We start from the raw sequence: 24,763 nt of genomic DNA, 5'->3' as shown, positions 1-24,763 counted from the left end.
TATTTTGTCATTTAAAGCTTGTGTTTCCTTATTAATTTTCTGTCTGGATGATCTGTCCATTGGTGTAAGTGAGGTGTTAAAGTCCCCCACTATTATTGTGTCACTGTCGATTTCCTCTTTTATAGCTGTTAGCAGTTGCCTTATGTATTGAGGTGCTCCTATGTGTTGGGTGCATATATATTTATAATTGTTATGTCTTCTTGGATTGATCCCTTGATCATCCAAGGTAGTGTCCTTCCTTGTCTCTTGTAACATTCTTTATTTTAAAGTCTGTTTTATCTGATATGAATATTGCTACTCCAGCTTCCTTTGGATTTCCATTTGCATGGAATATCTTTTTCCATCCCCTCACTTTCAGTCTGTATGTGTCCCTAGGTCTGAAGTGGGTCTCTTGTAGACAGCATATATATGGGTCTTGTTTTCGTATCCATTCAGCAAGCCTGTGTCTTATGGTTAGAGCATTTATTCCAGTCACGTTTAAGGTAATTATTGATATGTATGTTCCTATTACCATTTTCTTAATTGTTATGGGTTTGTTTTTGTAGGTCCTTTTCTTCTCTTGTGTTTCTCACTTAGAGAGTTCCTTTAGCATTTGTTGTAGAGCCGGTTTGGTTGGTGCTGAATTCTCTTAGCTTTTGCTTGTCTGTAAAGCTTTTGATTTCTCCATCGAATCTGAATGAGATCCTTGCTGGGTAGAGTAACCTTGGTTGTAGGTTTTTCCCTTTCATCACTTTAAATATACTGTGCCACTCCCTTCTGGCTTGTAGAGTTTCTGCTGAGAAATCAGCTGTTAACCTTATGGGAGTTACCTTGTATGTTATTTGCCATTTTTCCCTCGTTGCTTCCAATAATTTTTCTTTGTCTTTAATTTGATTACATTAATTAATTTAATTTAATTTAATTATTCAGTCTGATTACTCGATGTGTTTCTCCTTGGGTTTCTCCTGCCTGGGACTCTGTGTTTCCTGGACTTGGGTGGCTATTTCCTCTCCCATGTTAGGGAAGTTTTCATCTATAATCTCTTCAAGTATTTTCTCGGGTCCTTTCTCTCTCTCTTCTCCTTCTGGGACCCCTATAGTGCGAATGTTGTTGCCTTTAATGTTTTCCCAGAGGTCCCTTAGGCTGTCTTCATTTCTTTTCATTCTTTTTTCTTTATTCTGTTCCACGGCAGTGAATTCCACCCTTCTGTCTTCCAGGTCACTTATCTGTTCTTCTGCCTCAGTTATTCTGCTTGCTTCCTTCTAGTGTATTTTTCATTTCAGTTATTGTATTGTTCATCTCTGTTTGTTTGTTCTTTAATTCTTCTAGGTCTTTGTTAAACATTTCTGGCATCTTCTCAATCCTTGCCTCCATTCTTTTTCTGAGGTCCTGGATCATCTTCACTATCATTTTTCTGGATTCTTTTTCTGGAAGGTTTCCTATCTCCACTTCATTCAGTTGCTTTTTTGGGGTTTTACCTTGTTCCTTCATCTGGTACATAGCCCTCTGCCTTTTCATCTTGTCTCTTTCTGTGAATGTGGTTTTGGTTCCACAGGCTGCATGATTGTAGTTCTTCTTGCTTCTGCCCTCTTTTATTGTTATTTTTTAACAAACATTATTTTTTAGAACATTTTCAGATTCACAGAAAACTGGAGGAAAAGGTAGAGATTTCCCATATATGCCCTGCTCCCCCGCAGCCCCCCACAGCCTTCTCCATTATCAACATCCCCCCACCAGAGTAATATATTAGTTACAGCTGATGAACCTACATTGCCACATCATTATCACCCAAAGTCAATAGTTTACATTAGGGTTTATGCTTGGTATACGTGATTTTTTAAAAAGTATAACCTTTGCAACTACAGTTTTGCTCTGCTTTAAGAAACTCAAGTGACTAGAAATCCATAGTTATTTTTGGCCTCATTATAGAACTATTCACTTTATCTGGTAATTTGCCACAGGAATTTGAAATGGATTTTAAATGTAATTTCTAAAATTGTGATTTATATCCAATGCATTTGCGTTAAGCCAAAGACACCTAAAATTTAGAAGCTAGTGTTTCTCAGAGTGTGTTCTGAAGGTAACTTACAAGAAAATCCTCTTGGGTGCTGGTTCCAAGGCCTGTTCCAGGGCCACACTGCAGATATACTGGATCAGAACTTCTGGAAGTGGGGCCCAAGCATATGTGCTGTGAACCAGCACTCTAAGGGACTTGGATACTCACAAAAGCTTCTGAACCAATGACAAAGGTGTTAGCTCACCTGTTAGAGGAAGGGAAAGGTGAAGCATGGAATAGTTTGTCTCCAACTCAGCTATGATTTTTCAGTTCCTCAAATGCACCTGAGATGCAGTTGAGAGGCTACAACGCTCTCTCATGAACCAATTAATGTAAAGACTAAAAAACTCAGTCCTATGGGATGATGAGGGTATTCCATAAACCCTTAACCCTGCAGAACAATCAGGTGTTTGCCAGGGACCCATCATATAACCAGCAGTTTCTGGCCCTCTCTACTGATGCAGGGTGGAAGGGGCAGAGGTGCTGGAAACCCTACCTAGTGACTTGACATCTTCAGAATTTGTTCACCCTCCTTGGTAGAGGGAGTTTCACCCCATCACTCATTTGTTGTCTTCTCCTCCCAAGGTTTTGGAGGTGAGCAAGGGGAAGTAGAAATAGGAGTCAGTCAATCCCAGTGCCCTCTTACACCATCCTTGCCCAGAGTCCAGATTTAGAAGACAGATTATTTTATCACTAGCAAGTGATAAATGTAGCTTTTTGCTTCTAGGCAAGGGAGAATCTGACATGAATATTTCTGTTTAAAATGCTCTATGATAAATGATTAGCCTTTAGACTGGTTTTAAAAATTCAGCAAAAAATATTATGGCCATCATAACACTATTGAACACACAGAAATCTACTTTATCCCAACACATGCATGATACCCATCTCATGGACATATAATAATTTATAATTCAGTCCCCTATTGTTAAACATTTAGGCTATTTTTCATTTTGTAATATACAACGCTAAAGTGAATATCTTTTAAACATATCTCTGCATATCTATGTGACTTTTTCTATAAGCTAAATTTGCTGAGTTAAATTTGCTCTCACACTATTCACAAAAGCCAATGGCAATTAAAGAAGTAAACATGAAGAACAAAACCATAAGAGGAGGGACTTTTTCTTATGGTGGTGCAGTGGATAAGAATCCGCCTGCCAGTGCAGGGGACATGGGTTCGAGCCCTGGTCCGGGAAGATCCCACATGCCATGGAACAACTAAGCCCATGCGCCACAACTACTGAGCCCACGCTCCACACCTACTGAAGCCCGCACGCCTAGAGCCCATGCTCTGCAACAAGAGAAGCCACCGCAAGGAGAAGCCCGACTGCAAAGAAGAGTAGCCCCGCTTGCTGCAACTAGAGAAAGCCCGTGCGCAAGAATGAAGACTCAACACAGCCAAAAATAAATAAAATTAAATCTTAAAAAAAAAAAAAAAAGAGGATTTGGATTTAAGTATAGGAAAATATTTTTAAAACCTTAGGATGGAAAAGCTTATCTAAACTTGCACACACAAAACCCCGAAGCTAAATAGAAGAACTGACAGATTTGGGTAGATGAAAATGGAAACTTCTAAGTGATGAAAGATTCACGAAGTTAAAGACAAACAACAGACCAGAAGAACATTTGTAATATTTATAGCAGACAATAGACTAATGTACATAATGTATAAAGAGCAACTACAAATTGAAAATGAACAAACTCAAGAGAAAAATTTAAAAAATGATAAACATACAATTTTCAGAAGAGAAATGCAAATGAGTAGTGACATACTGAAAGTTGCTCAGTCTCACTGACTATCAGAGAGATGCAAATTAAACAAACAGATTGCCATTTTTCATTTGTTAGATTGGCAACAATTAAAAGGACAGGGCATACAGAATTGCTTTCAAACTCTGCTGTGGGAGTATGAATTGCCTCAGTCTTGGAGCAGTTTGGAGCTACTTTTTGGCATTTTAATTGAGCATAGTTTTTTAACGCAGTAATACTACTTCTAGGAATTCATCTTTCAGAAACACTGAAAGTGCGCCAAAGCCTTCTATATAAGGATGTTCACTGAGCATTGTTTGTAATAGGAAAAACATATAATGTAGAAATCTATCATTAGGAGAATGATGAAATAAATATGGCATCTCACTGTATACCATGATGAGGGAGACCTACGTGTACTGACATTGGCAAGATCGCCACAGAACACTTTTATTTTAAAAATTTATTTAGTTATTTATTTTAATTTTTTTTTTTTTTTTTTTTTGCGGCACGCGGGCCTCTCCCTGTTGTGGCCTCTCCTGTTGCGGAGCACAGGCTCCGGACGCGCAGGCTCAGTGGCCATGGCTCACGGGCCCAGCCTCTCCGCGGCATGTGGGATCTTCCCGGTCCTGGGCACGAACCCGTGTCCCCTGCATCGGCAGGCGGACTCTCAACCACTGTGCCACCAGGGAAGCCCCTTAAATTTATTTATTTATGGCTGCGTTGGGTCTTCGTTGCTGTGCGCAGGCTTTCTCTAGTTGCGGCGAGCGGGGTCTACTCTTTGTTGCAGTGCACAGGCTTCTCATTGCAGTGGCTTCTCTTGTTGTGGAGCATGGCCTCTAGGCACACGGGCTTCAGTAGTTGCGGCACGTGGGCTCAGTAGTTGTGGTTCGTGTGCTCTAGAGCTCAGGCTCAGTAGTTGTGGTGCACGGGCTTAGTTGCTCCGCGGCATGTGGGATCTTCCCAGACCAGGGCTCAAACCCGCGTCCCCTGCATTGGCAGGCGGATTCTTAACCACTGTGCCACCAGGGAAGTCCCAACCATGGAACGTTTTTAAATAAATAAAAAAGCAAGTCCCAGAAAAATACGTGCACAATAGCATTTATGTGAAAAGGATAACAGCCAAGACAGTGTGTGTGTGTGTGTGTGTGTGTGTGTGTGTGTGTGTATGCGTGTGTGTGTGTATGCGTCACATGGCGGGGGAGAGTAAGATGGGGTGAGGAAGGGCAGGTGTGAACGAGTGGGGAGACTATTGCAATCAGGAAACTGAAAATACAAATTATTTTAAAAGCCATAAAAACTGTTCATGTGTTTTTCCTTCTAAAAAGTCAAAAAATAAAAATTCATCAGAGTCCCTTTCTTTTTCAGGTGCAGCCACGATGTACACAAGATATAAAATAGTAGAGAAGCAAAACCAAACCAGCTATTTCAGCACTCCTGTTTTTAACTTGGTGTCGTTAGTTCTAGGATTGGTGGGATGCATCGGGTTGGGCATTGTAGCCAATTTCCAGGTATGACCTGAAGTTTTTTTGGTTATTGGGGGTGATGGAGTATATGTATCTGGAGGAGAGAAGCAAGAGCACCAGAGGCGCGCTTGTGCCAGCACAGCTCTCAAATAGTTGATGAGCGTATGAATATTGGGATAGTTTGCTTCTTAGAAACAAATCTTCGTCATTTGCAAGTCAGCCCAGCCTAGTACTTGGGAGAGATGGGGTGCGTGTGTGAGAGAGAGCGTGCTTCAGACCATGCTGTGGGCTCTGGGTTGCTCTGTGTTCTTGTTGATGTGGTTTAATGTGCTGGGAGAGCTACTTCAGTCATTGTAATGATTTCATTAACATCGTGAAAACGTTTCTGTGTATGAGCGTGTGTATGTTTACTGATTCTGCTGTTTGGGCCTCTGGTGTTCAATTCAAAGAGAGGCATCTGATCTCTTCCTTTCACAGATGAGGATCTAGGCACATGGAGGTGAAATAATTTGGTCAGGGTTACTCAGCTAATCAGTTGCAGGGCCAAAATATGGCCTTACTGAGCAAATTAACTTATATAACAACTACTGCAGAGTCCACTTGACATATTCTTACTGTGTCAAGTGTTGGAAAAAATCCTACATGTTTTATTCTAATTTTTGGATTCCTTTCATTCCGAAGTCTCTTTCAGGAAGGCATGGTATTTGTCTATGGAGGCAATATTTTATATTTTACAAGTATGTGTTGTATTTCAAATGAGTACTAATATGAGCACTCGCCTTACAGGGTTATTGCTGGGATTCGATGAGATAATGTACAGTGCCCAGCAGTCTGTACTTAGCCGTCTTCACGGTCATCGGTTCATCACTATAGGCCAACACCCTGGAGGGCCTGCTCTGTCATCACCATTGTCCCTTTGTGACCGTAGAAAGGAGGTTACTCCTGGAGGACTTTTGGTTCTGCCTGGGGGTACTCCTTTAACTTTTTTCCCACCAGAAGTGGGTTGATCTTCTGTGACGCTTACTTTATAAAAACGTGTCAGCCTTCAGTGCTAGCTGGCTGTTCAAGTCCACATCTGCACACTGAAGCTGCAGCAGAGGGGCACTGCCTCCTGGTGTGTACCTGGGAGGCTGATAACCTCAGGACACCACCTGTACCGTCTGCTGTCCACCTGTTCTCTAGTGTCTGCTCCTGCATGAGTCAGACCATTGTCAGAGGGCCCTCTGCCTCACCTGCATCATGTGGGCCTCAGAGAATCACCTTTTCTGCCCTGCACATGCAGGAAGCCATCTGTCATTGGTGGGGGGGACAGTATAATAAAGTGCTCTGGGAAACTCAGTGCTGTGTTGTGAGGGGTGAGGCATCCTTCCTTGTATGACACAGAACCTCAGGACAACCTAGGGCAGGAATATTCTTCCAGGTCTGGTGGCCAACAAGTTTTCGTTTTGGGATGTTACAAATCCACAACTAACAGTGTTTCCTTGTTAACACTGGTGAAAGCTGAGAGCCAAATTTGTAGCCTCCCTGAAGCAAGCCTATAGGGCTTCCAGGAGGGCATCTTGTGAACTCACTTTGCTTCCGGCTTCGTTTAACTTTCCTACTCTATTGTCTCTGTGTTAGGAAATAAACATCACTAGTTGCCTATGACATTTGTCACGTGGTAGAGACTCTTGATGACATTTCCTTACGTTTTATGATTGTGTGTGTTTTGGGTTCCATAACAACATTTATTAAAGTTTTCTTTTTTTCTTCTTTCTTTTTCTTATTTGGCCGGGCTGCACGGCTTGTGGGATCTTAGTTCCCCGACCAGGGATTGAACCCTGGCCCCGGCAGTGAGAGCATGGAGTCCTAACCGCTGGACCACCTGGGAATTCTTATTGAAGTTTTCTAGGTGACAGACATTTATGAAAACATTTCATGCTTTAACTCGTATAATTCTAATAATGACCTTAGAAGATAGGTAGTATTATTTTCCTCATTTATCAATGGAGAAATGGAGACCCAGAGAGGTTAATACTCTCCCCAAATCCTGTGAGTCATGAAAAGTCACCTTTGATTGAAGCAGTCTGCCCAGAACCTGTGGGGAAGAGTTAACCTCTAGGCCAGAATGAGAAAATCTCTGTGAGAAAAAAGCATGTACACAATTCACAGTTCTAGGGCTTCCCAGGTGGCGCAGTGCTTAAAGAATCCGCCTGCCAATGCAGGGGACACAGGTTCTAGCCCTGGTCCACAAAGATCCCACATGGTACGGAGCAACTAAGCCCATGCACCACAACTACTGAGCCCGCGTGCCGCCGCTACTGAAGCCCACATACCTAGAGCCCACACTCCGCAACAAAGAGAAGCCACCACAATGAGAAGCCCGCACACCGCAACGAGGAGTAGCTCCCGCTTGCCGCAACTAGACAAAAACCTGCGCGCAGCAACGAAGACCCAGTGCAGCCAAAAATAAAATAAACTTAAAAAAGAAGAATGATAAATTTTTTTTCATAAAATTAGGGCAAAAAAATTCACAGTTCACAGTTCTAGCATCAGAAAGCACGATGGAAAAATTATTTTCAAAGGGAAGGTGGCAACTTGGAAGGATATAAGTTGTCTAGTGGAGTGTGGGTATGACTTGTCCTGTGGGGGGGATAGTATGCACTGTATGATATCCCATCACATTATTCTCGGAATAACTCAACATCACAAGTGATAACGGCCATCAGTGTTTAAACCATAAAGGGCAGACTTCAGGAAGAAGGCTTAGGTGGTTAGATAATTACACTTTTGTTTCCTTTTAAGGTTTCTGTGAAGTGATTACATCTTCACAAGGACCAGAAATAGAATTTCTAACTTTCCTGAGAGCAAACTGTTTGCCTTGTCATTGTTCCCGTAAATGTATCTTTACAACTTCCTTTTTTGATATCCTGCAATTCACTTTCGGGCGTGCCATAAGCAAACCTATGTGAGCAGTTGCCTCAAGAAGAATTAGAGATGTGAGGGTGGGAGACAGCATTGGCTGGTGCTTTTTCTTGAGGGGGAGTAAACTGCATTTACCAGGTGTTCACAGCTAGCACTCTTTCCTGCACTGGTGGATAAGATGGCTACTTTTTGGTGTCTCCTCACCAAGCAGTCTCCGTCAATGCTTTCCTGTCCCTCAAGAAGTCTCCTTTTTGGAAAAGTCAAGTTTCCTGAGGTTGGATCCTCTCAATAGTCTAGTTTTCTCTACTTTTATTATCTTTTTTTTTTTTTTTTTACCGGTACGCAGGCCTCTCACTGTTGTGGCCTCTCCCATTGCGGAGCACAGGCTCCGGACGTGCAGGCTCAGCGGCCATGGTTCACGGGCCCAGCCGCTCCGCGGCATGTGGGATCTTCCCGGACCGGGGCACGAACCCGTGTTCCCTGCATCGGCAGGCGGACTCTCAACCACTGCGCCACCAGGGAAGCCCTATTATCTTTTAAATTAACAAGAGTTTCAAAAAGAGCTACTAGGTTTTCATCTTAACCTCTATCCAAAATTCACGTCTGGTCTGAGTCGTTTCCCTGCTAAAAGACATCTTTGATGAGCGAATATGTATTCCACAGTGAAAAGGGCACACTGGAAATACACCTCCTGCTAATTCAAGGGCCTTTTGATCTGATTTCATCAGGGCTAATGTGGGTGTCATGAAGCTTGCAGATTAAGATCTGATGTATTGAATTGGCCAGGGTTGAGGAAGCAAGTTTCCTGACAGTGCTAGTGGGGGGTGGAAACAAAGTATGTAAATTCAGGATTTGATTTACTTATTAGCATAGAAAGAAAATGGAGAGTGGAAAGTACCAGGACTATCACGTTATTCCTAAAACAACCCCAGCTCATTAGCATTAGATGCTTTGCCTTTTGTTTATTTTCCCTTGCTCAAATGTGCCTAACATTCAAGGGGTGAAAACGATTTGTTTTTCTTAATTCTTTTATAATTTTTTTGGTTTAATATGGGTTTCCCCCCCAGTTTTATTGAGATATTATTACTGAACCAGGCCCATCTGCCCAACTCGCAGCAAGCCAAACGTTTGCTATGGAACAAGCAAGTTCCTGGCATTTACTCCAGTGCCGGGAAGGCTTTTCTCTTGGTCATCTTCTGCAAGCAGCTGTATTTTCCAAAGATGGGGTGTGTGCACCTGTGATGCCTGGTGGCTTGGAGGAGCCCAAAGCAAGTGAGTGAGTGTTCGGCTCTTGATGTGCACAGACTCACGCTGAGTAACAGCACATGTGTGACTTTCTCTCTAGGAGTTAACTGTCCCCGTGATACACGATGGCGGTGCCCTTTTGGCGTTTGTCTGCGGTGTTGTGTACACGCTCCTGCAATCCATCATCTCTTACAAATCGTGTCCCCAGTGGAACAGCCTTTCCACATGCCGCATACGGATGGCCATCTCTGCCGTTTCCTCTGCAGCCATCATCCCCAGTATCCTTTCTTACATTTGTCAGTGTCCTTGCAAGCTTGACACCCTTGCCGCCCCACTCCCCTCCAAAAAAAATGGAGAAAGCAAAGGTTAACAGCCAAGTGTCAACAGGCTTCAGAAGAACGATTGGGAGAAACGGGTAAATCATAAGGAAAATATCTCAACGTTGTCTGGTTAAATCAAAAGAATCTTTGGGGAAAAGAATGGTGTGAAAGGAAAATGAAAAACAATGTCAGAACACTTCAGTCTCTATTTACTTTCCTTCCACAGGGTCGGTTTCATGAGCCATGTGAAAATATTTATTTTTCTCTGTAGTGCTTGGCTAAAGACATCAAATATTGATATTGTACTTAAAGTAATAGCCCTGTGGATTCCCAAGAGGCCCGACTTTCCCTTCTCCCCACACATAGGTGGTTAGATGGTTTGATTTATTCGTCCATATTAAGAGGTTTTAAAAAGCTCTATACTATTTATTTCTAAGTCATTTAAATACATTTAGCCTTTTCTTTTTATCACTGATTTCATTTTCAAAATGAAATTTTATTTTTTCTAATTCAACAATGTGAAAAGAAAATATAAATTTATCATACTTGTATATTCTGATTTAGAAGAAATGAAAAACAACCCTTCCTTCCTTTTTTTTTCCTTTTTCATTCTTTATTTTCCTTTTCTTCCCCCCAAGAGGTATTTAACAAAGAAAAAAAAAGCTGTGGTCTTTCAAGGGTGGAAAATTCCCCATCTTTCAAAATACCATCTGCAGTCATAGCAAATGCTAAAGAGTCATTAAAAATTGGTGATTATTTTCAGACTGTAGGAAAATGGAACTATTTTATTAGCGGTGGTCTTGTTCATCCAAGTTGGGTTGTGGTACAAAGTGGGCAAGCTTGAGTAAAAAGATATTTTGTCATCATGTGCTTCTAAGTATTAAGCCTTGCATTTTTCTTTTAAAATTGGAGCTATAGGGACTTCCTGGTGGCGCAGTGGTGAAGGATCCACCTGCCAATGCAGGGGACATGGGTTCGAGCCCTGGTCCGGGAAGATCCCACATGCTGCAGAGCAACTAAGCCCATGCACCACAACTACTGAGTCTGTGCTCTAGAGCCCATGAGCCACAACTACTGAGCCTGCGTGCCACAACTACTGAAGCCCACGTGCCTAGAGCCCGTGCTCCACCACAAGAGAAGCCACCGCAATGAGAAGCCCGCGCACTGCAATAAAGAGTAGCTCCTGCTCGCTGCAACTAGACAAAGCCTGGGCGCAGCAAAGAAGACCCAATGCAACCAAAAATAAATAAATTAATTTAAAAAATTTCTTAAAAAAATATTGGAGCTATAAAAAATGTGAAGTCTAAGGATGGTTTTTGTTTTTGTCACTTAGGGAAGAAAAATTTTAATTACAAAATTTCTAAGCACAGAGGAACCAAATTCTAGTATTGAGAAATTTAACAACAAACTATACACCCTGGTTCCTAAGATAGTTCCTTCTCTGTTTCCTTGTCCTATTTATGGATTGAAGACATTCATGCTTTCTCTTGAGACCGATCTCCTCAAACCTTTTAGCTCGTTTTAGTTGTAAGATTTATAGAACCATTTGTAAAGTCAAAAACAAAGTTTTTTGGTATAGGAAAACTTTCCTTGCTTCCAACTTTGGAGACAGATCTCTAGATACTAAAATGAGAGAGGTTTAGCAGAATTACTTTTTCAAGCCAGAGTTTCACATACTAATAGTTCCCATTTCTAGGAAGTTCGTATGAGCCATGCTGACGGGTAGGATCCCTGAACAGAAACAGGTTATATGTTTTTATCCAATTAACTTGAAATAATTCATCCATAGGAAAAAGTCTTTTGTCTTAAACATTAGCATGGATTTATATTTCCTTAGAAAGATTTTAAAGTATCTTGAAAATGTCCTTGTTTCTCTTTCCTGTATTAGTTCCGTGAAACCTTATTTGACTCCTGAAGAAACTGAGGCCTGGAATCATGCTTCTGAGCCCTTCCTACTAAACTATCCATCTTGCATTCAGCTTCTGCAGCTTTCAAAAGGCTTCACAAAATCACTAACAATGCAAAGGCCGGTTCCTTTGCGTGAGACGCAGTCTGAGGCTGCCTATTTCTCCGACCTCCGTTTTACACTTTCTTCCCTGACTGTGGCTGTTTCCTGTTCTCTGCTTTTGCCCATGCTCTTCTTCTTGCCTGGATAAACTTCACCACTTTGTCTTTCTAGAACTGAACTGTCTATCCAACGCAGTAGCCACTGGCCACACGAGGCTGTTGAGCATTGAAACGTGGGTAGTCTGTGTAGAGAAGGGCCGTAAGTGTAAAACACAGGATTTCAAAGACTTAATGAGAAAAAAAATGTAAAATATCTCATTAATAATTGTTTATATTATTACACGTTGAAATGACAACATGTTTGATATATTGGGTTAAATAAGATATGTTAATATTAATTTCATTAGGCTCTTTTTCGTTTCTGTCAATGTGGTGACTATAGTAGAAAATATTGTTACACATATGCCTGAATTTCTGTGGGATGATGCTGTCCTAGAGAGCTCCTCAAACCTCACAGCTTAGATTAAACTCAACTCAGTGTAGCTTCCCTGACACCTCAAACCCCATTTCGCTCCAAATTAATAATCTTCCCTCCGAGTCATGACTGCACCCTGTTCTTTTCTCTCTAACGCGGCACATTCCCTTGGGTCCAACAAGGCTGTAATATTTCTGGGAGCTGAGACCAGGTCTTTTTTGCCAGAGTTTTGTCTGCCTCTCCCCCCAACCCACTCCTCCCCAGCATGGGACCTGATGGGACTAAAGATGAGATAAAGAATTAAGTGAAAGAATTAAGAGGCTTTTAAAACTATTAGAAACAGACATACGGTCATGACATGATTAGAGAACCTTTAATGTTCTCTACTTCTTTTTACTTTTTGGCCAGCGGCATGCGGGATCTTAGTTCCCTGACCAGGGATTGAACCCGCGCCCCCTGCTCTGGAAGCGTGGAGTCTTAACCACTGGACTGCCAGGGAAGTCCCATTCTCTACTTCTTTTACTTTGAGAAACTGAGAGGTGTTAAGCATTGCAAAATATGGGAGGTGGCGGAGGGCAGGGAGAGAGGGTGCTGACTCCAAATTCAGAGGAGGCGCTAAACTTGGCATTGATTGACGCAACACTTGGAATTAACATTTTGCAAAAACTTTTAAAGAGCATCCCATTTCTCTCTAGCTTTCTCTTTGGCCTTCTACGTTCAATCAAAATGGTTGTCACCACCTTTGTGCAGACAGTCTTGTCCACGTTGGGCAGTAGCCTCAGTCCCTGGCCTTGTTAGGCTGGCCTCTCAGGATTTGTCCTTCGTCCCCAAGGTCAGATGTAGGATGTATCTTTCTGATTTGTGAACCCTTTGGGCCAGGGAGGAAGGGCTCCGCTTACACCCAGTTACTCAATGGAAAAATCTGTTTTTTTAAATTTTTATAAAGATAATACATTAAATTTCTGTAGCTTGTTTTTGTATATGAGCCTTGGTACTTTGTGATGCTTTGAAATGTTAATTTTTTCCTTGAAGCTGTTGCCTTGAACATAGTATTTTAGGAAAAAGAATTTTAATCAATATTATTATTTAGGGACAATAGTATTTTAGGGGAAAACTACTGCAAAAGTACCCATATTAGACTGCTGTGTCATTTTGACCAAACTTAAACAACAGGGTCAAGCAAAATGTAGCCACAGATTAAAAGTCTTCTATACATAACTGACAAAGTATTGCTAAGGAATGACTACTTCTGTGTTGTATTTTAACTGCTGCCATGATCGAACTTAAGGTTTGAGATGATAAGAAGCTGATATAACTTGTTTGATAGCAGAAATGTTGGCACTAACATGTGAACATTGTGTAATGGTTATATTATTAGAAGAATAACCTATTCTTTATTCTTCTAATAAAGGACCTATTTTCTCCTGTAGTTTCCTTAACAATTTCGTTTTTTAGTGATTGCCTGTGCTTCATTAATTTCTATAACCAAGCTGGAGTGGAATCCAAAAGAGAAGGTAAACTATAAGCTGTTTTCAATATGATTGTCAAACCTGGTTCCTTGAATTATTTTCAAAATTATTTTTTAAAATTTGAAATTAAAATTTTAAACCCTTCAACCATCGAGGCTTAGTAAAAGAGGTGAGATTTAAGGGTAGGGAAACAATGCGAATGAAGGTGTATGGAGGTCAGACGAAGCACCACATGTTAAGCAGAGGTGATGAAAACAGAGTAGAAGATAGTTTGTATCAGCATAGGGTGAGAAATAAATGTGGTCGGGGATAAGGTTGTGGGGGCATAGTTTGTGCAAGGCTTTAAGAGGTGGGCAGAGAGGTTCATGCTTGATGTAGGTGATCGGCCGCAGGCTTTTGAACAGGAAAGTAAATTAAAAGAATATTATTTGAGGGCTTCCCAGGTGGCACAGTGGTTGAGAGTCCGCCTGCCGATGCAGGGGACACGGGTTCGTGTGGGATTCGGCATCATCCCACATGCCGCGGAGCGGCTGGGCCTGTGAGCCATGGCCGCTGGGCCTGCGCGTCCGGAGCCTGTGCTCTGCAATGGGAGAGGCCACAACAGTGAGAGGCCCGCGTACCGCAAAAAAAAAAAAAGAATATTATTGGAAGAAAATTAGAAGAGACACCTGGGATGTACTGAAGAGGAGAGAGACCGGAGTTAGGATGGCAGAGAGAAGGCAGTTCCACTAGTTTAGATTTTAAATCAAGATTCCCCTAGACTGGAAGAAATAGCATAAGAATGAAAGGACGTGATGAAGTGAAGATGACTTCCAAGTTTTTGTCTTGGGTGAACCAAAGAACCTGTTCTCATGAACAGATAAGATTGGGTCCCTTGGGACTTCCCTGGTGGTCCAGTGGCTAAGACTCAGCACTCCCAATGCAGGGGGCCCAGATTTGATCCCTGGTCACGGAACTAGATCCCACATGCTGCAACTAAGAGTTTGCATGCCGCAACTAAAGATTCCATGTGCCACAACTAAAACATCCTGCGTGCTGCAACTAAGACCCAGCGCAGCCAAATAAATATTTTTAAAAAAGAAGAAGAAAAGATTGGGTCCTTAACAGGAATAAATGATTTCATGGGGAGAAATGGATGGGTTTGGTTTCAGAATCGTTGAATCTGAAGCTATAGTGAAACGCCGAGGAGAAATGTCCAGTTAGACATGGGGGACTAGACCTGGGGTAGGATCAAGAGCCATCAGAGCATAGGGTAGAGTGACGGGTAGTTTCCAGACCAAACATCAGAACACAAGGAATCAGATGTTTCGAATTAAGATCAACTCATGTCGTTAGTTACCTACAGAGAGAAGGGAGTTAGTGAGAAGCAGCAGTTTTTCCCAAGGGGCAGGTGGAGTTACTGATGTTTTTCAAAGAGCAGTTTCAGAGGCTTCCCTGGTGGCGCAGTGGTTAAGGATCTGCCTGCCAATGCAGGGGACACGGGTTCGAGCCCCGGTCCAGGAAGATGCCGCAGAGCAACTAAGCCCGTGAGCCACAACTACTGAGCCTGTGCTCTACAGCCCGTGAGCCACAACTACTGAGCCCACCTTGCTACAACTACTGAAGCCCGCGCGGCTAGAGCTCGTGCTCTGCAACAAGAGAAGCCACCACAATGAGAATCCTGCACCCCGCAATGAAGAGCAGCCCCCGCTCGCCGTAACTAGAGAAAGCCCGCATGTAGCAACGAAGACCCAATGCAGCCAAAAAAAAAAAAAAAAGCTCAATCCCTTTGTTTAAAAAAAAAAAAAAAAGCAGTTTCAGGGGCTTCCCTGGTGGTCCATTGGTTGACTCCGTGCTTCCACTGCAGGGAGCATGGGTTCGATCCCTGGTCGGGGTAATGGCAGGGTCAGAGGAAGCATTTTCCACCAGAGGGGATTCTGGCAGGTGATGGAAGCCTGCAAGAAGCAAGTGAGAGACTGAAGACGGTGAGGACGAGCCAGGCAGAAGTTAGAAAAAAAAGTGCTTCCTGATAAGGAGAGCTCACAGAAGAGTAGCCCTAGGTGTATTTTACTTCTTAACCACTGGGGGGAGGCCTTCCACCACAAATCAGCAGCTGGGAAGGATTCATCAAAGCATATTCCCCAGTTGAAAAACCTTTTTTCATTTCATTTTCTATCTTAAAAATGTGAAAAGTACCTGGTTTTCTATTCACTCCCCTTCTGTTCCCCAATATCCACGAATGCAAAGAAAACTCTTTACATAAGTTCACGGAACAGAATAATCGTTTAGGTCCTGCCCCAAACTGTGGAGTGCTTCAGAGGTTTCACAGCACATTCCTGTGCATTGACTTAACGTGGTAGGGAGGATAAGAATTATGATGTCCTTGTCCCATTTTACGTAGCAAGGAGATTAGAGCTTTGCCTGCGTTCATATATGTGTAGTGGAAGAGTCTGGACCCCTCCTTCAGTGCACTGTTATTAATATCATGCTACAGAAATCCTCTCCCACCCCCAAATTCTGCTGCTATTTGATTAAGCCATCTTCATTGTCTAGAGATGATAGGAGATGGGGTGGATCCCCTAGTGCTGTCACCTTTGAAAAGGAACTGGCCCCCATTCTCGACCCTGTAACGTAGGCCGGTCAGATTCTCCCCGGAGTGGCCTGGATGAGAACAGTGGGTGGATGTGATCCTCCGTGGGGAGGGTGAGCGGTGGTGTCTGAGAGTTTGATGTGCCTCAATTAGATCTTTGTGGTGGATCAAAGAAAAGAACTGACCTGTAATGTAGCACACTTGTTTGTTCACACTTGTAACCTACGGCAGAGCAGACAGTGAAATAGGAAGAAAATGTAGGTTATGATTTGAAATCAGAGGGATGGGACTGATGACAGTCCACAGGCTAATTGGGCATGTGGGCTAAAGTCAGAGTTTAGACAAGCATTTTTTACTTACATGGTGTTTAAAAATGCTTTTTAAAAATGGTTTCCAGTATTTAAAAATCAGGGGAGCTATCACACACACACACACACACACACACACACACACACACACACACACTCTCCGTGGGCCTTTTTTCGGCCCCGCCGCATGGCATGTGGGATCTTAGTTCCCTGACTAGGGATCAAACCTGAGCCCCCTGCATTGGAAGCACAGAGTCTTAACCACTGGACCAACAAGGAAGTCTCTCTCTCTCTCTCTCTCTCTCTCTCTCTTTTTAATCTCAAAGGAACACTGGGGTCATACTTTCCTACCTGGCGAGAATGGGATTGAGCTGATGGGGCGTGGGCTCCCCATTGTCCCTCTTTTTGCAACCGTCAGTTTCATTTCTTTTTATTAGTTTCCTGGCCTCCAGAGGCAGCTGACTTTGGAACCCCGAATTAAAGCCATTCTCTTTCTTGTCCTCCATTCTCTCATTCCTGCCCCCAAGAAAACAGTCTCATAATTAGCATTTGCTTTGTAGCTGTGCTTACCTTACAACATCAAGCAGACCTGTTTTCTGAACTGACGTTTTCTATAGTAACAGAGAAACACAAAACCCAGGGGTGATAGCCAGTTTCCTTTAGATGCATACTTGAAGTCTGGAATAACCACATGGACACTGGGTAGGTGCTTTTCAAGCCTGCCTTTCAACTTTGGGATTCCCAGCTGTGGGAGAGCAAGTCATGCCTTGTATGGAAAGTTCTTTCTTCTGTTGAGTCCAAATTTGCTTTCCACTCTCAGCCGTTTTGTGATCCTTCTTCTGCCTGTTGAGGTTCCACAGACAAGTCTTAAAGCCAGAGTGTGTGAGAACCAGAGAGAACTTTTGGGGTCACTGTATTCACATTCTTATCGGGCAGTTGCCCTGATGTGCATCCACATGGCCTTGCTTACCGTGTTTCCTCCGGGGGTTGATTTATGCTCACTGGACAGCTTTTTCCTTTGGCCTGACCTGCTCATTATTATTTCAGTATGTCCACTAAAGTGAATGCATTTAGGCTAAATTCTGTTTCTTTTTTTGTTGTTGCTCTTAGGATTATGTATATCACGTAGTGAGTGCGATCTGTGAATGGACAGTGGCCTTTGGTTTTATTTTCTACTTTCTAACATTCATCTACGATTTCCAGGTAGGTATTTATCAATACAAATGTTATAAGTTATGATGCGGATTAGTAGAAATCCATAGAACATTTCTTGCATTTAACATAAGAGCACTATCTTTTTACCCTTATGTGTTTGAAAAAATATGTAAGTATTGTGCAATTTAGTGTATTCCCAAAGGAAAGCATCTTGAATAGCTCTCCTAAACAAGGAAACGTTCATCTGTCCTCTGCCATTTGATGCTTATAGTCATAGATCCTGGTTATTTTTTTTTCAAAGAGGTCTCACAAGTTCCAAATAACAGGAAATATGTCTTTTCTTAAAAATAAAAGTGTGTTTTTGAAAAATGTTCTCAAGGCAGAGAGAAGATGGGACCTTGTCAGATTTGGCAACAGGGAAAATCTTACATTTTGAAACAAGTGAATTACTAGCTAAAAGGTTAGAGAGAAGGCCAAGAAAACTCTTGAGGACCCAACTCGAGCTCAGTACAAACCGTAGTGAGATCATCTCTGAGGGGGTGCAAAGCTGTTGGGAGTTTCAGAGCTGGCACTGGAATTGTTTACCTTCTTTTAAACCTTTTTTATTTTTTTAAAAATAGAGTGTCACCCTAAGGATATCCACAGAAATCAGTGGTGATGTTTGAAGGAAGGAGAATTCAATCTCACTCAAGGAAAGTGGCAGACAATTTCTAGAAGTGGTACAGAGGATAGACAGGGTTTTAACGCTGCCCTGCGTGGAATTCATCTGCAGCACATCCAGGACTTGAATTTCTTTAAGAATTCCCAATAGTTGTACTATTTCCAAAGGTATGTTTTCCTAGAGAATGTAGAGCATTTATGACATTGTAGCAATGTTTTTATAATTTTCTAAGTAGACACTTTTTTATATTAACAAATTCATTACAGAAAAGATAAGGTGTTCCAGAAAATGGAGACCTCTTATTTTTTGTACAGATTCTGTTTTGTTTCTTTGTCTGTAAGAGATTTATGGAAATACACTAAAGGAGGAATTCATTAAAAAGTAAAATCAGGGAATATTCATTTTAAAATTTCATTTTTAGAGAATGCACTGTATAATTTTATATCTCAAGAGCATCTATAAAATTCAATTTATAATGATCATTAAGATTTCGTTAATAAACTAACACTAAGAGACTATGATTTTTAGATGAACCAAGCAAAATGCTTCTGTTGAAAGGCCTTAATACCACTATGCACATTAACTCAGTGACCACGGAAGACCACGGTTTTGAAATTCTGTCCCCCCCACAGGCCTCCCTGCTCACAGAGACCAAGCTTCTACCCTTGCTGCTAACTGGCAGTCCGTAGTGATGTAACTCCAGGTAGGATTGATTTAGCAAGGCAGCTTAGAAATCAAAAGCCTTCTAACAACAGAGTGAAATGCAGGTGAACAACTAACAGGAAAAACTCACTGGATTCCGGACTGTTGTCTTTACCAGATGAGCAGGGAGAGGGGAGTGTGTCTCAGGGAATATCCAAGTAAGGCAGGATTATGGGAAGGAGACTTTTGCTTAATACTAAACCTCTGCAAAAGCCAGTCTGCAAACAGCATTGCAGATTCCACTTATAAAACTACCCTTTATTGTTACTGGCATAACTTGACATACAGTCTGACTCAGAAGCTGCAACTAACACCTGGCATTCATTTTACGCCGGTCAACGTGCTGATGGGAGCGCAGGTCTGAGAGAGGAGAAAGGGGAGCAGGGTGTGTGATGGAGTTTGTTTGCTCCTCTTCTTAATGCCTATGGCTGGATGTCTGCACACTTTACAAAATGTGAAGCAGGTCCTTTGCTCAGCAAGACCTGCACATGGTGCCACTTTTCACCCAAATCAAAAATGACAAATGAAAAGCAGGTCATTCCAGAGGAAGAAGTGGGTCTTGAAATAGGAAGGCTTAGGTTTAGAAGTTGAAGAGAAGGAACTCTTCTTCAGGGACCCTCCAGACCATAAACCCATGTCTGGCCAAGTGGGTCCAGACCTTGAGGGCATATGCCAAGGGCAGAGCAGCCCGCCTGGATAGCTGTGGAGGAAGGAGTGAGACTCAGGGGTGGTCAGCCACTTCTGCAAGGTCACACTCTATTTCCCCTAAAGGTTCAGTGGTGAGAGCCTCAGACCCGCTGCTGGGTTAGTGGTAACTTGTTATAATGCTGTGGCTCTCTGTGTAACACTGGAACTGAAATACTGGTTAAAGCTATGTTCTGCAGAGGGGGAGGAATGCCACTGGCCTTTACCGTGGAACCTGCAGTAGAATGAATCCAGAGCTGGGTCTCCCTTGGAACAGACTTTTGTTATCAGCCCTTCTGGATGCATTGTCATTCATTTCTATATCTCTCTGCAAGATTTAGATTGGGAGCTCCTTGAGGGCAGGGTCTGCGCCTTAATCTTTGTCTTTGTAACTCCAGCATTTACCAGGCTGCCTCCTGGTACACAGTAGGTGCTTAATAAATACTCACTGAATGCATGAATGAAGGAATGAGCAAATGAAGGCATGGCTAGGGATATTTGTAGTGCTGCATAATGAGATTTACTCTGGTTTACTAATTAAGTGCTTAAATAGTCTGTGTCACCTTGTAATATTGACTGTTCTGCTCTGTGTGCTGTAAACGTTTCAGTTGTTTGGGCTTCTCCATTCTATGATGACTCTCTTCATCCTGGACAGTTACCACAGAAATTGTTAAATGGGCTAGACAAAATGGTACACCTGGCTTGGCAAACTGAGAAGGCCAAAAATCACTCCAGACAATCACGTTCTGCTGATTCCATGAAATCTCTAAAGCTGATCTTATCCATATTCTGGTATTACTTCTAATTTCCATGAACTTGCATTTCCTTGGACCTCATGGCTAAAGGAGTAAAATAAAATGAAATATTTCTTTATTTTAGTAGTTTGTGTCTCTGTTAAATTACAATATGTCGACTGGGTGCTACTATGAAGTATATTTATCCGGGAAAGGATTCTAGCTCCACTTGGACTCTATAAAGGTAGAGTTTAAACCTTATGTGTTCTTTTTTTTTTTTTTTTGCGGTACGTGGGCCTCTCACTGTTGTGGCCTCTCTCGTTGTGGAGCACAGGCTCCGGACGCGCAGGCTCAGCGGCCATGGCTCACGGGCCCAGCCGCTCCGCGGCATGTGGGATCTTCCCGGACCGGGGCACGAACCCATGTCCCCTGCATCGCCAAGCGGACTCTCAACCAGTGCGCCACCAGGGAAGCCCACCTTATGTATTCTTAATTCATGTAGATTTGCATGTGGGCAGGATGGCTCATCTTTGTAGAGATTCTTGAATAGTAGTATCAGAAGTTTGCACCAGAAATCCAACTCAAATTTGTTGAAGGAAAAAGGGGCATCTATTGCTTCAAGTAATGAGAAGTCTGGGGGTAGAGCTGGCTATAGGGATGGCTGGATCCACAAGTGCCACCAGGACTCCATCTGTTCTCTTCTTCTCTCAGCTCTGCTTTTCTCTCTGTTGGCATCATTCTCAGGCAGGCTTTCCCCTGGTGGGAGTGAGATGGCTTCTAGAAGACCCAGGCTACAAACTGTCCAGTGGAATGAGAGGGCTTCCTAAAAGTTCCAACCAAAGCTCTCCAATTCAAACTCACTGTCTCTGATTGGCTGCCTTGGGTCACATGCCCATCCTGTAGCCCAGGGAGGCGTGATGATGCTCTGATTGGTCAGACCAGCATCACATGTCCACCTCTGGAGCATTGAGGGGTCCACACTGCCCAAACTACTGGGCTGATGGTGCGGGAAAGTTGTTTCTCAGAAGAAAGGGATGATAAATGGATCTTGCACAGACAAAAAGCTGCAGATTCCACTATGAAATTAAAGTCTTCCCTGACCCCACAGGTCAGAAAAGCCAACCCAACTTGATTCAGAGCAAACCAAATTTTACCTGCTGCCAATCTTTTCAGGTAAAAAAAAAAGATAAGTAAATGTAAGCCAGGTAGGTAATAATGTACCTTCAGTTAACTTCAAAGTTATGTTTATACTTCTCCAAGCTTCTCGTGTTCTTATTTAACCTCTGTGAGATTGGTCAGGCAGTTAACTGTCACATGCTTCAAATGAGGAAACTAAGGCAAAGAAAAAGAGGTTCAGTGACCTGTAAGTGGTTCTACCACCGGATGGCAACAGATTCCTGTCTGGGACTCTTGTTTTCTAATCCAGTGCATCTTTTTTTTTTTTTTTCTCCCCAAACATTAACAGAGGATTCCACAGAAATTGTATTTCATAAACCAAATTAAGTACATCAGTGTTGTGCTGTGTTTGGGTTTCCTAACATCCCTTACATGTGGCATGGTCCCATGTTCCCAGTTTTTACTCATTTGGAGACACACTGGTCTGGTATTTGGGCCTGGAATGAGGAAGGGGGAGTGGGAGGAAGATAAGTGGTCTCCATTCTCTCCCATTCCTTGATTCTGGCAAGCCTGGAGGCCCAGCCGTCTCCCCACACACATACTCTTGGTCTGGCTCTGAATACCCTGCATTCTCAAGGCCAGAATGTCATGCATCTGCATCTTGTCTGTTGCACAAGAGAGCAACCACAGCCTCAAGCCCTGGAGGAGAAGCTTCTGACGCTCCTGGGTCACCCCCAGCAGATTCATCTTCTGAAACGAAGGGCAGCGGTATGCCAAACTCACACTGGGCGGGGGGGGTGACCTCCAAAATCAATGCTTGGAAAATGCTGAAGGGGCTACCAGCCATCTGCACTGTGGTTTGGGTCAGGGTGCCATGAGATAGATGATGCCTAGTGAGCCTGCAGCCTAGGTAGTCCCTCAGTGATGAGCAAAGCCCTCCATCCCCAGAGCCGGCTCTACCTCTGGACTCTTCGGTTACATGAATCTCTTTTTAACTTCGGTAAACTTGAGCTGGATTTCCCATGCTTATTCCTATAAGAGCCCTGACTTAATACAAATACCCAAGAGTTCTCCTAATATGCAAATATAGCAAACTGCTGTTATCTGGACTCACTCTGCTGGGGTGGAAAGATAATTTCTAGATAACAGGTGATTCAACTGTTCCCACTCACAGCCCTTACTCTCTGAACCATGTTTTCTTTTTTTTCAAATCTCGAATCAGTAATATATTGATGTGATTCAAAAATCAAAACGATATAAAAAGGTACTCTGTGAAAAGCCTTTGTACTTTCCTCTACCCACACTTAATTCACCGCTCTTCTGGCAGATAGCCCCTTTTAATGAAAATACAAGCAGAAACACACATTTAAGAACGTTTCCCTTTTAATTTCTATCCCAAATGTAGCATATCTTGCAAACAGTTTTGAGCCTGCCTTTTCTGACTAAGCAATGTATCTCAGAGATGTTTCCTTATCAACACACAGAGAGCTTCTTTGGGTTTTTTTGTTCTGTTTTACACTTGTACAGTATTCTATGTGCCATCCTTTATTTAACAAGTCCCCTGTTTGATGACCAATCATGTGGCTTCCAAGCTTTGCAATTATAAGTGAGTGACCTAGTACATACAGCATTTCACACGGGTGCAAGGAAATCTGTGGGAGAAATTCCCGTAAGTGGGAATGCTGGGACCAACGGGAACTGCAATCTGTGATGTGACAAATACTATCTTCTTGCCTTTGGAACCTTATCACATGAGTGTTTTTTGTTGGAAAATCTTTCCAGCTATTTCACCCTTCCATCTAAACTGGGGATGCTGATTGTAAGTTCACCTTTTCTTGGCAACTCATGCATTCATCATGTGGATTCTGCAGTACATGGTGTGGGACAGAAGCCAGCTGATGGTGTCCCTGTTCTACAAAGCCCTCTTCACTCTTTTATTTAAGCCCCTAGGGCAGGGAGGGTGAGGCTGTTTGCTCCCCTCTCTGCGGACAGCAGAACGCCACTGTCTTTTACCTCCTCCCAACTGATGCCCACTCTCCTTTTCATGGTCAAGAGTGTCTCCATCTCACTTGGGTTTTTCATTGTGATCTTGCACTTTTGTCTCTGCCTCTTCTAATCTCATCCCTTTTCTATCCACTTTCTCTTTTGGGATCTCTTTGAAGGGCTGCCACTTCACTTATACTTCCTTATCTTCTGAGAACATTTTGCTTTTATAGACATCAATCATCAACCACAATATTCCCTTTCCTCTTTCTGGCAAACTGAACCATTACAGAACCAGGGAGAATCCACAAGCCTTTTGGTCCTCCCTGACCTTGTAGCTTGGTGGTCAGTGTGGAATGACCCAATGAGTGGGGAACACCAGCGATGCAGGGGCGAGAGAGAGAGAGAGAGAGAGAGAGAGAGAGAGAGAGAGAGAGAGAGAGAGGGAGAGAGGGATTGATTCTCCAGCTTTGAGAAATTTAACTTACTTAGAAATAATAGGCTTTAATTGATGGACCTACCTTGATACATCATTACACCATAGTCTGTAGTATCCATTAGGGTTCACTCTTGGTGTGGTGCACATTCCATGAGTTTTGACAAATGTAGCATGGCATGTAGCTGCTATTGTAGTATCATACAGAATAGTTTCACTGTCCACAAAATCCTTTTGTCATTTTGAAAAAGACAAAGTTGGGACTACCTGTGGAGAGACAGCATAAAGTTTTCTCAGTACCAGCTATTCAGGGACTTTTGTTTAACCACCAAGAACATTTCTTTACTTGCTTGCATTATGACTCAGTTCCTGTTAATATTGACTGAGCATCCAACCACAACGAAGATACTGTGAGAAGGGGGCAGGGAGTAGGTAGTGGGAACATGATAGAGAGAGGGCTCCTGTGCCACACCAATCTTTGGTGGGAGTTTGAGATTAGCTCTCCCACAGCTATGCATGACCCTTGAAGGGGAGCACCGAAATGGCTAAGGATGCCATGGGGCAGTGAGGCTGGGGGCTGGGGGCCTTTCAGTATGATTAAGGCCCTGGTAGCTGTGAGGTGTGGTTTCTTAGGACTCTGAACTCTTAGTATCTTTTGCTTCTGATTGGTGCAGTAAGATGGACTTGGGGTTAGAAACATCTGCTCTCTACTTGCCAAGGAGGCAATCATGGTGGGGTGCAG

General features: G+C 42.8%; 2 protein-coding genes across 3 annotated transcripts in view; one reads left to right on the top strand and one right to left on the bottom strand.

Moving 5' to 3' along the window:
- The window catches only part of DRAM1 (DNA damage regulated autophagy modulator 1), a 90,543-nt gene that overhangs the window by 24,381 nt on the left and 41,399 nt on the right, over positions 1–24,763 (top strand). The window contains exons 3-7 of one of the 2 annotated variants that reach the window (XM_019918285.3): positions 5,156–5,298; positions 9,503–9,680; positions 13,660–13,718; positions 17,661–17,753; positions 18,326–20,625. In XM_019918285.3, coding sequence (XP_019773844.1) covers positions 5,156–5,298; positions 9,503–9,680; positions 13,660–13,718; positions 17,661–17,753; positions 18,326–18,370 — 518 coding nt within the window. In that variant the 3' untranslated portion in view covers positions 18,371–20,625. Of the gene's footprint in view, positions 1–5,155; positions 5,299–9,502; positions 9,681–13,659; positions 13,719–17,660; positions 17,754–18,325; positions 20,626–24,763 lie in introns of those variants that run through there. The other variant, XM_019918286.3, reaches the window with a different exon arrangement.
- WASHC3 (WASH complex subunit 3) overlaps positions 8,465–24,763 on the bottom strand; it is a 137,346-nt gene continuing 121,047 nt past the window's right edge. The window contains exons 14-15 of the transcript XR_012324225.1: positions 24,107–24,288; positions 8,465–21,818 (exon numbers count right to left, since the gene is read on the bottom strand). The gene's annotated coding sequence lies outside the window, so the exon portion shown is untranslated. The remainder of the gene's footprint in view (positions 21,819–24,106; positions 24,289–24,763) is intronic.

Source organism: Tursiops truncatus, chromosome 11 (genome assembly GCF_011762595.2).
Source record: "Tursiops truncatus isolate mTurTru1 chromosome 11, mTurTru1.mat.Y, whole genome shotgun sequence".
Lineage (NCBI taxonomy): Eukaryota > Metazoa > Chordata > Mammalia > Artiodactyla > Delphinidae > Tursiops > Tursiops truncatus.
Note: the sequence above shows the minus strand (reverse complement) of the source record. Positions and strands in the feature narration are given on the sequence as shown.